Source organism: Aspergillus brunneoviolaceus, assembly GCF_003184695.1.
Source record: "Aspergillus brunneoviolaceus CBS 621.78 unplaced genomic scaffold BO95scaffold_25, whole genome shotgun sequence".
Classification (NCBI taxonomy): Eukaryota; Fungi; Ascomycota; class Eurotiomycetes; order Eurotiales; family Aspergillaceae; genus Aspergillus; species Aspergillus brunneoviolaceus.
In genome coordinates, this window is record NW_020290755.1 from 61,359 (window position 1) to 72,733 (window position 11,375).

The 11,375-nt window shown below is 50.0% G+C and overlaps 2 protein-coding genes across 2 annotated transcripts; one reads left to right on the forward strand and one right to left on the reverse strand.

Moving 5' to 3' along the window:
• The first annotated feature begins 3,595 nt into the window (after positions 1-3,595).
• Positions 3,596-4,043, forward strand: BO95DRAFT_441712 (uncharacterized protein). The gene is made up of 2 exons (XM_025586237.1): positions 3,596-3,882; positions 3,959-4,043. Exon 1 carries the CDS (start codon positions 3,676-3,678, stop codon positions 3,847-3,849), a length of 174 nt encoding a protein of 57 aa, XP_025443319.1. The 5' UTR covers positions 3,596-3,675; the 3' UTR covers positions 3,850-3,882; positions 3,959-4,043.
• Positions 4,044-4,477: 434 nt separating this feature from the next.
• Positions 4,478-7,816, reverse strand: nut1 (putative RNA polymerase II mediator complex subunit Nut1; the record flags this gene model as incomplete). Its single annotated transcript, XM_025588136.1, has 6 exons — positions 4,478-5,583; positions 5,637-6,168; positions 6,230-6,736; positions 6,787-6,849; positions 6,898-7,148; positions 7,201-7,816. 6 exons carry the CDS (start codon positions 7,814-7,816, stop codon positions 4,478-4,480), a joined length of 3,075 nt encoding a protein of 1,024 aa, XP_025443320.1.
• Between the last annotated feature and the right edge of the window lie 3,559 nt (positions 7,817-11,375).

Consider the following 11,375-nt stretch of genomic DNA (forward strand, 5'->3'; position numbering starts at 1 on the left):
ATTTTGTGCTTTCGCAAGCAAGAGATGTTGAAGTAGAGCCTTGGAGAGGGGATGACATCCCATTGTTGCTCCATTTGCATCAAGTCCAGACCCAAGTAGTGCCAGGCTGAGTCTAAGATGACCTAAGATGCCGCTAAAGGATGATCTATACTCCAAAAGGGACGCACCAATGAGTTTAGTGTCAGTAGATCACAATCCTCCAGGATCAGACAAAGAGCTGCCCATCATCCAAACGAGAAAACAAGCCGGTCGGAATGGTGGTTCCAAATGAGCCTAGGAACAACACGTGCTCGTCGTTGCATGCGGGACTAACGATGGGAGGCCTAGAAGCGATTGGGCCAGAGGGCAACGGTGAGGGTCAGTGCTGTTTGGGATCCTGAGTGACCACTGATCACGATCGACCGTTGACCAGACTCTTGCACTTGAGTATACAGCCATAATATTGCAAGATACGAGGATGGAGGTAACTGCAAAGAGACTTCCTGTAGTGAATTGTGTCGAGAGAGTTTGAGGGCCAAGATCGATCTTGGGTTCTGGGACAGAGTCAGGAGGGTGGTGGAGGGTGGTGCGGTGTGGTCATGGGAAGGCTGGGAGCCTCCACAATCCAGGCCGCTTGCGACTGAAGCAGCATAGACCAAAGATGAAGAGTATTCGAGTATACTCCGTAGGTACTACTGAATACCAACGGTTTCACACTGCGCAGAGACTTCGCAGCCTGGTTGTCCGTCAGCTTCCGCTCATCCTCCGTCATTCGTGCTCAGGGACGGGATCTGCTGTCAGAGAGAATTACCGAGACAACTGCGTCCCCCACCGCGGAAGCCGCACTCTACCGCTCTAAGCGTAGCGACACGGGACGGCGCGACATGGCGTAAGTGCTTCCCTTTGATCTCCTTTAGCCTGGCCAGATTAGAACAATGAATGAACGGAGGCGGACTCGGAAGGAATGAGAGACCGCCCGGAGGGATAGGAGACACAGGCGGTGTGCAGTCCGCGTGTCATCGGTTAAACAAAAGACATTGCTTGTGTCTTTTGTGCTGCTGCTGCTGCTGCATTCCGTTCTAGTTATCGTTGTCTCCTCCGACTAAAGGAAAGCGGGGAAGGAGGTACGCGACAATGGTTAGAAGAGACAGATAGGGGTAGGAGGAAGGAAGTAGAAGAGTCCGACTCAGAGGTTCAAGAGAAGGAATAACAATCCCCACCCATAGTCGTTGTGAAAAGTGAAAACATCCACACACAGGGCAGAATCATATCGCGACCGAGATCTTGTATGCCTGGTATCTCAGGAATTAATCACGTGTCTTGTCTCACTCAGTGGTTTGGTCGACTTAAGATATCCCTCTCGAAGCTGAGTCCGAGTAACGTTATAGTCATTTCATCCGGATCCTAAGATACTCAAATACTCTCATGCTCACTATCATAACAACTGCTTGGACTGTGTTTGACCAGCGAATAGTCTAGTCCTTCCCCAGCCAAATGTGGGCCGTACAGTACAGATTCACTGAAGGATTCCAGCATTGGTTCTACGGTACGAATTTTTTGCCACCTGCGGATCACTCGATATATCGAATTACAACTGACTCCCATACTCCGTAGAACCTTCGAAGAATTCAGGTTCAGTGGCCCCCTCTACCCCATTTCCTTTGTGGAGCCGCTCCCCGACCATTGGATCCCATCTGGGTCACGAACTATGGGTCTGCATCAAGTTTCGAAGTTCTGATCTGGCTTCACGCAATGGCGCGAAGAATGGAGCTGGGGAAGCTCGGGGCATGGAGGGCCTGGTTCCAAAGCAGCTCCTGTTGACGAACAGCATGGTGGTCGTCTCCTGTACCCACGCTTGGGCGTCAAAGGCACGTACGTAAACCCCGGATTATCAAGCTTGTGTTTGTCGCCCAGGAGAACATACGAGTCAACACATGTACCTGTCTCAAAGGAGGCAATCGAAGCCAGCAACCTCAACGAAGATGGTGCAATTCACACGCAGCCACGCTCGGCTCGGGGAACGCATCACCGGCAGCAGATTGTGGATGGGTGGATCCTCACCTTCAGCTAGTGCCGAGTAGTATGCCGACGAACGCATTAGTGATATACACGGACCAATGCCTCGCGTGTATCTCCACTCATTGCTGATCGCTCAATCCTGCACGAGCGACCGCGCGACGTGAAGAATCAGGGTCGGCATGGGACAAATTGGCATTCTGCATTTGTACGTGAAGTCTTGGGTTTCGCGCCTGGGCGGGCTGCCTTGATAGGATATTCAACCGAAGCAATAGCGTATACTTATTTGGCAGCTGTCAGTTTGCTATGATCAGACAGTGTAGAGTGCAGACAGGGCTAGCTGCACTAATGAACGGAAGACTTGCTAAGTTTAGCTTGACCTGCAGTGATGATGAGAAGCAGGGTGCGACTGAAGCTGCCGTCAATCAAAGCATCCCTACATGCTTGAGGTTGCGGTGAGAGATGTCAAGCATCACCATTGTGATACCATTGTGATCGAGACCCTTGTCGTACAAGCAATCCGGACTCGAGGTCAATACCGCACGACGGAAAACGGGACAGGCCAGGGCGTGCTGCAAGACTATCTGACCCCCTCGTAGTCTCATCTTCAGAGGCTGAAGAAGACCTTGAGAAGAAGTGCCGGGTCTGCCGGTAAATATTCCGTGACTGGGAGTCGCCTTCTGTCTGGTTACATTGTTGGAAGACGCTGCTCAACATTGCAGACCAGCACTTGCCGGCCGTCGGAGGCTAGAAGTAAGACTAATGCAACTCTTGCATCAGGAGAGGGGCCATGGCAAATAAGTCAAAGCCCGAGCACGAGTAATCGTGCAGACTCACTCGTGGAAGAATTGCCCACTGGAAACGGGGACAATTGACAGCTGCTGCCCCCTTTCACGTGCTGTGTGACTTGGAATGCAGAGGAGAGTGCATTGTCACATCGGGGCGAGGGCTTGTTGCACACTTAGGGCGATCGGAGTCGAGATAATCGAGCTAACCCTCCCTAGATAACATCAATTCGTCAGTGGTTTGCAATTGTGCAGCATGCAGAAAAAAAGCTGCAGAAAACTTGGAAGTACGCGTGCGCGGAACCGGTTGCTACAGATGTAGTCCTGCAGTGTCCGACTTGATCAATGTTCAAGCAAACATGAAGAAATCGGGCTTAAATCTACAAAGTACCCACACTATGCTTCGACATACTGGCGCGACTCGCCCAGGTAAACTCCCGGGACGCACCCGAGGTTCTCACTAACGGTATGACCCTTTTAGAATGTACTTGGGGCAATAACTTAGACAACCTGATATAATCATTATTCTTCCATTACCATAGACAGTTCAAAGCTTGGAGAAAGCAATCGCGTGAATCCGAGAATTATCCTACGCGTCAACTCCAGAGACACCATGCAAAAACACCATACATACCTCCCCCCTCCGTCTTTCCCTCAATGCCACACTCCCTTGTTTGAAGGTATTCCCCCCACCACCCCTACACCTTCATCCCTTTCCTCCAAACTGATTTCAGGAAAGCAGCATAAGAAGGCCTACAAGGTCAATCTGATCAAACCTCTTCCTGTCTTCCACCCCTGCGACGCGGCACACACCCTTTAGAAATCCCACTCCTCTCCTGCCAAACCACGAGCCTTACCACTCCCCCTTTGTGAAACTCAACCCCTTCCAAAAAAAATGATGGAGGTCTCTCTCACATCCCTCATCACCACGGTCCTGACCCTCACTCTCGCATCAACCGTCGTCGCCCTCCCTCTCCCCGAATTCCTTCCCTGGGCGCTTGTGGATACCGTCTTGCCGGGCTCGGGGATCCCCAAAGCCGTGGAAAAGCTGGGGACAGGGTTTCAGTGATGGTCTGTAGCCCTAAGGGCCAAGAAACGCGAGGTGAGGATTTAGTTCCGTTGTGTGAAGGGCTGTGGGTGGTCTACATTTAGCTGAGACGTTGAGATTTGGATTCTAGTTTAGGAAACACGTCGCGAGAATGATCCCAGGACACTGGCAGCTGGGCTAGTGTTTCAGTATTTACGCCATCAAGAGACTGACGGACCATGATGAGCTCAGGCAAAAGTGCTGGACTAGATGGCTGACCGATCAATTCGCAAGGGAAACGGCGAGGGCAACCTTACAGTTGGCCCACAGGCAATTCATATCGCTGTGAGGATGTATATGTAACATATTTGGCGAATTGGTATCTATGCGAATAGCCGTTACGGCAGGATACTTGTCGCTCCTTGCTAGAGTTGTCACGTTTCTCCCTCAGGGTAAGTGGCATTTCTTCTGTGGGAGCTTGATGGGTAGCCTGGTGGGCTGATCATACACTGGAACCAGGAGGTCTGATCTGCATGTACGCAGAATGGTGCTTGGCAAGAGGAGATCACAACTTGGGTTCGGGGCGAAGAAGGTACAATGCAATGCTCGATGCTAAATAGTCGACCCACGACGGACACCGTACTGTACAGCCCATCTTGAACAGCCTCTATTAGAATAGACCTTCCATATCCAAGTCAAGAAACTCTGGATTCCCAACCGCCATATCAGCAGCGTTCAAAACATCATCAATACTCGTATCCAGTCCACTCGACGATTCAAGTCCCATACCACCCATGGTCTGACCTCCGTCCATTCCCACTGCAGCCGCAGCCGCCGCATTTTCCAACATGCGATTGAGATTTGCCGCGTCGTCATCAGTGACACCATGCCCGGATGCTCCCTGTGGGTCGAGATCCATCTGCCCAGGGCCTCCGACGCCAAGCTGCATGTGCTGAATTATATTATTCATATCCAAATTTGGGACCTGGGCCGGTGGGGTCATGAGTGCGTTTACCCGCCGATACAGCCGGACGATGACTTCAGCGCGTAATGGATCCTTTTCGGAAATCTTCGGTATGTTGTCATGAAGTAGATTGAGAGCGCTCCGGAGGGTGAGAATCGGGCATCGTGGGAAGGATTCTTTGGTAGGATCTAGGGGCTGGTGAGAGTGATTGTTCTGGTCGATGGCAAAGTACTCGGCCATAGGTGCGCAAATCAGCGTCGCTGAAACATCGAGGGCTATATCACCGCTGCCAGTCTCGGTCTGCAACTTGAGTTCCTCAACCAAGGCCCCTAGAACGCGCGTGGCCCCAAGAAGCAGAACGCCAGTCACGAGTTGTCGGTGCGTGTAAGAGTGCGGTGCAACACTGACGTGCGGACTTGCGCTCCACAGTACAAGGGACTGGAAGGCACTTCGTATACTGCCTAGAAGCCCTCCGGGCGAATGTGATGTCCACGAGTCTAGCTCACTCCGGTGACAGCTGCCGCTTCGCTCGAAAGATAAGCATGGTTCGAGTGCATCAAGGATCGGCTTGATGTCCGTACGAGACGGGTGTCGGGCACGGACATCCTTCAATTGTTCCTCCAGCCCGCGTGCAGTCATGTTCAAGACGGTGCGATGTATCTCTTTGGCTTCGCCTGATATCGAGGTGGGATTGATCAGGGAATGTAAAGCTTTCAAGGGGATCGAAGGGTCGCCCTCCGTTTCCCATATGTGGTTACCCAGCCAATTTAAGGCCAGAACAAGCGATGGAAGAAGAAACGGTTCGAGGAGATCTAGTCTGTGTCAGTCTAGTTCAAAACGCACGTGAACGGAGGGAATGCATTACATTCAGCTCCACCTTTGAGTGTATCGAATTCCAATTTCCCGGCCTCGCACGCCCCAAGACTTTGGCTGAACAGAGTAGCAACAAGAAAATAAAACTCCTGCGGGCTACATGCCGACATTGTCTCTTCGCTGATGCCTTCGGCGATGAATAAAGCCGTGATCCAGCCCCCCAAGTTCTTGTTTTGCTTGTCGCTCAGAGAATCCAGTTTCTGACTGCATGAGCCACTCCCAAGAATTTGCAGAACAAATGAATTGCTGCCACCAAGTCCAAGGTCCTGTGCTCGCAAGCCATACCGATATGTAAAGGCGAGCACTAACAGTAAGATGCTACCAAACTCGTCGTAGACAGGCTGGCTTTCTCCTTGATCCTCATCCCAATGCCAGGCATCCAGCAATGAGCACAACGGTTGCAGCACCTGTTTTGTGCTTCGAAACAACAGAATGACATCCATAGCCTGGGGCCGGCGAGAGAGTGAGTTGCAGATATTCTTCAATGTCATCGTTTCCTTTTGATTGCAAAGGTTGTGCATGACCTACGCACGTCAGCTAAGGTTTCGCAAATTCTCAATTCGGAAAGGGTTCGAGGGTCCGTACCTCGATGATCGCGCCAACGATTGCACCGGCGTTTCCCTCCATCGACTCGATCTCACCTATCAAGTGCTCGGCTCGTTCCGGGTTAGCATTGATCTGGTTGACAAGATCATCTTTGTTATACGGCCCCCCTACAGGGAGTGTTTGCATAGGATTTTCTCCAAGAAGTCGCTCGATGCTGGATTCAGGGATCAATTTGTGCGAGGCGCAAGCGAAAAGAAATTCCTGCCTCACGTCCGAAAGAGCAGTGTTGCTTTGCATGGAAAACATCTGCGAAAAGGATGGAAACGTATTTGGATCTAGTCGACCCAGCGCATGACTGATACATAGTTCCATCTGTAAGGTAACCATAGATGCTGCCAGCATGGCGGCAAAAAAAGCAGGTAGTTTGTTCACGAGGAACGATCGAAATAGAAACATCGACCGGTTGGACTCGCTACGGTAGCTTGCGTTCGAAAGCACGTCAAATGCTGCCGTGATGGTTTCCTCAATAAGAACTTCATAATGACCCTGTTGCAGTTAGTGCGATTGTAGGGCTGCGCCTTGGACAACCCACTCACCCCATATCTGTTCGACAAGTAGTTCAGAAGCATGCTGTCATCAACCAAAGGACGTCCTACCAGCTAAAACCTAGTCAGTATCAAGCTACTGAGCGTGTGACGTATACGTACCATCGCATTGATATAGACGAAGAGGCCAGCTCTCGAATTGATCATAGGACCGTCCATAACTGACGCCTCAAACTGAAGCGCGTTGACGTTGACACCTTCCATCATCGAGACATCCAACGGCTTAGCCGGAGGTTCACCGTAAAGGTTGAACTCTTTCTGCAGGCTGTCAAGTCGATTACGAAGTGGTAGTGATACTTCAACACAGATGGGAAGGTATGCCGACAGAGCCTGTCCCAGTTTTACTTTCAAGGCTGTATTATCCTGTCAGTAGTGGAATAGTGAAGCATGGATATCTGAGCCTACCTTCCTGGGAGTCGGCTGAAAGGACCTCAAGTCCTTTCGTAGTGCCCGACAACGCAGCAAGCAAGATACCCAAGGACTCGAACAGCGAAACTGCGTCGGGAGAACTGATTAAGCCTGGGTTCTGATGACCAGAGTCAATATGACTGCTGTTCCAGGCCACAACAGCTTGGATCCAGTCGATAATAGCGGTGAAGATTGATATCGCTTCTGAAAATGACTTGGGGACACTGCCGGTAGAGACGGACAGCATAGCATCCTGGACAACTCTGATGTCCGTCATGAGAGTGTAGCAACTTCGACTCTTCTTGCCCGGATAGACCTCCACCGATGACGATTGATGTTTGTCGTGGATTGAAGAATGCTTTAGAAGGGCATTCAATACGGTCGACGCCTGGACAAGGCCCATCTTGCAAAGACAGTCTATGTACAGCGGAAGAAGCGGGTCCCACTTGATCCCTGTGCTAAGTCGCGTCTCGAGTAGCACATCTAGCAGTAGGGCTTCAGTAATTGGGCAGCGCTGCAGCAGTAGTCGCGATAGGCTTTTGAACTCTGCTGCGTCGATTCGATGCAACAAGCATCGATGGAGGAAAATCCCCCATTGTTCGGAAGAAGTCATGTTCCAGATCGATCTGCTTGATTCGCTTGATACTCGGGGATTGCGGGGAGCATAGCACAAGTAGCAGTGTGGAAGCTTCGATTCATACAATAGAGTTGACTACCCTGGCATTATTGCTCGACATCGCGACATGGTCTGTCCCCGAGCTTGTTGATCCCGGGAGACAACTTTAGCTGCAATCATTGTTTAGACGTCAGGTGCTCATCACGTGGGCTTATGTAACACATACATCACGTGACTTGACTGTGGTCACGTCACTGCGCCGCACTGGCATCGTATGTGACAAACAAGCATCCGCTTTCTTTTAGATACTTGCCGACCGGACGGAGAGCGGTCTCGTACGCGGAGGCCTTCGCAAGCGTGTATTTGCCAAGACTTTGAAAACATTGGCGATGCACCTCGATATCTGAAACAACAAGCCGGAGACGGCTGGATCTGGAGATAAAGCCGGCATCCATCGTAGATATACCCTATCCACCTCAATAATGACGCGTCGAAGCATATGGATCTCCAATGGCATGAATCATGTATGCTCCAGTGAGAAGGGCATTAAGGACAACACCTGGATGACAGACACACCCGGTCCCCTTGAGGTCAGGTTGCGCCTGTGTTTTGCAGGTACTGTTCTGTACTACCTACTACAAGATTCAAGGTCATTTCCGACGTCTCGGAGTTTGGCCGTATGGCGTCGGAACTGAGGGTCTGCCGTCGGGAGCTTCCCAAACGAGAAGAAGACAAAAAACAATCGTGGACAGTACTTAACAGTATAGGTACTAGGTTGTGACAGTACAGTTTCCTTAGGTACCGATTCTGCCACTACCTCTTCATGATAAATATTACAGTTACACCGAAAATAGATATCTCGTCTGAGTCTCGATCTAGGTTGGTCAGAAGACGATCAGCACTCTGTATGGGTAATCATCACTGCACTCGAGCTCATCAGCCATATCTAGGGAAGCTGGACTCCGGGGACTAACGATTCATTGCCATTAGCTCTTTGATAGCTTCGGCACTCAGCCGTAAGAGTTGGGGCCTGGAGGGGATGTTTCAGTTCGGTTGCTTAGGGCTAGACCGTTGTGAGGTATTATTTCCGGTTATAATGTCATTGGCTCTTAAATCGCATCGAATAGCACCCCAACCGCCACTTTGCAATATGGCCGTTGATCATATCCAATCATTGGTGTGTCTGACTCGCCAGGCATACTATAATGGGGCCGCATGGCTTGCGTGCTTTATGATAGATAGAATGCCGTAGCAGTCATAGGCATGACCAAATATCGACCTTGGTCCTTGGTCAGCCTGCCAACATAGGGGTCGGGTTAGGGGATCGCTGGTTAGCTTCGTGCTCCAGAGCTGTGGAGTCGCAAGGCACTGTACAGTAGTACAACACCGTCATATAAAAGGTAGACACATTGAGGTTGAGGCTAAAAAATGGCATATCTAGGATTTAGCCAGTAGCAATTTTACTCGTATCTGCTTGAAAGTTTATGTTAGGCACAACAATGCTTGAAGGTCCGTGTAAATTCTCAGTTGAAAGGCGTATATACGTACAAGGCATAATACTGGGGCAAGGCTGCGCCGATGTGGATGATGTGAGGAGTAGTCCACAACAGGCAGATTGGGCGCTCAGACAGTCACCATCGTAGAGAACATCTAGAAAATTGCATCTTTCGGTTTTTATGAGTTAGCAGAGTAGGGGGCTGTATTGTGTGATAATAGCACCTGAAGGAAAGACACTGGAGATGTGGCGTAATCGGTCGCTAGGCTTTAGAGACGTACTCCGTAGATTTTGTTAAATAGTTGCAATCAGCTCAGAAAGTCCATGGCGTGATGAACGCCGAGATTTCCGCCCAGGTCGAACTACTCCATAGCTAAGGTTCATCGCAGAAGGCTCACTTTTCTGTCTTTGCATTCTGGCAATCGAATAATTAGCTACTAGGTCAAGAGCCCCATAATGTCAACAACCGTGTCACCTTCATGAGGCCGCTCTCGAACCTGATATGTCAGCAAAACGACAGGTAACTAGTTAGTCAGTTATGCTGTGGTTCAAGTCGATCAAATGTCTGTTCAGCACCATTCGATCAACAGATGACGCTACAAGCACATACTCGAACATCTTCCGTATAACCACCTTGGGTGTACCGACAACCCCCCTGCTGCTGATTGAAGCTTCAAAACATGCATTGATATGTGGCTAGTGCCTACTAGTGGCAATAAGTTCACAGTCCAGAGCTGAAAACAGGCAATGTGCCACGGTGGCAAAGCATTCTGTGGCTGCACTGCCGATCCTGCGGCGTCGGCGAGTCCGTATTGTATCCCCACCTCACTTACTGCCCACTTCGCTCCGCTGTGTGAGGCTGCATTCGTGCACTCTGGATGTGGCTGAGAAGGGGGAATCCCATCGATCTGGAACGAGAGGCCAACAACTGGATCTGGAACTCGCGACACCATGCAATGAATGAACAGGTAGAAAGCCATGATGCTAGCAGTATCTACAATTTTTTTTTCGCAAATATCATGTGCCGCCCATATCGAAGTCATTCCACTTGCAACTTTCTCGTCCGCTCTCTTGATGACCTTAAATTGAACTCGGGTCCTCGCGCCGGACATAATGAACTCAATAATTGTCGCCCACTTCATCATGTTGGCGGCAAGCTGGTTCGTTGTTCTGGCCATGTTGCATGGCTAGTAGATAAGCATAAACATGACCCTGCTTTTTGTTAGCGTCACCCCCTCCGTCATGTTCCTGGGATCCAATGAAAAGGGTGGTTGTTGTAGTTGTGGATACGGCGAACGTGTTGAGTTATACCTTACATTATTCTTGAATTCCTGGAATTACGGAGGGGTACTGAGGAATACTGAGCCAGTAGCCATCTTAGGGGACCAATCACCTTGCATATTATGAGACCCAAACTGCGCTCCCTTGTGCAGATAAGCCTTGATGGCAATGCTTGCCAGCAGTATTGTAATCGTAATTGTCTTCAGCCACACTTTAGTTCCAGGTCACGGAGATACTATTCCGCCGCGTGGTGTAGAGAAGTGTTGTGAGTTGAAAGCTTCATATCGAGGCTGTAGTTACCGCAAGGTATATTTCAGGCCGTGAGAAATGGATCGGGCATGATCAGTGGCATAGTACTCCTGTAACCATCTGCCCAGTCGCATGGCGTGGGTGGGTGGCTAAACGGCTGTTAAGTTGCACTCACTTGTGCAATACTCACCGCTCTGTGATATGATTGATCATCATATTTGCCCGGTCTTCTTGGCGGACCGGCCAATATGAATTTTCTTACTGTTACTATAAAGGAAGTAATCATTGAGGACGATTTCGACATATTGAAAAGCAAAGACCCACAAATAGAGTTACATGTTTTCTGCACGGCGTTTTGATATCTTATCATTTAGGCATTTCACAGTACGGAGTACTGACCCTGAATTTCCGCGAAGTCAGATAGGATAACATATCCGAGGCATGATACTGAGCTGAGCAATAACGGTGAAGAATATTAGATGACGCGACAAGTATTTTCGCCGATGCACTGGCGTTTCCAAGATTCAGATC

What these genes read in the sequence shown, in the direction of transcription:
- BO95DRAFT_441712 (XM_025586237.1), top strand. Translation starts at nt 3,676, where the DNA reads ATGATGGAGGTCTCTCTCACATCCCTCATCACCACGGTCCTGACCCTC.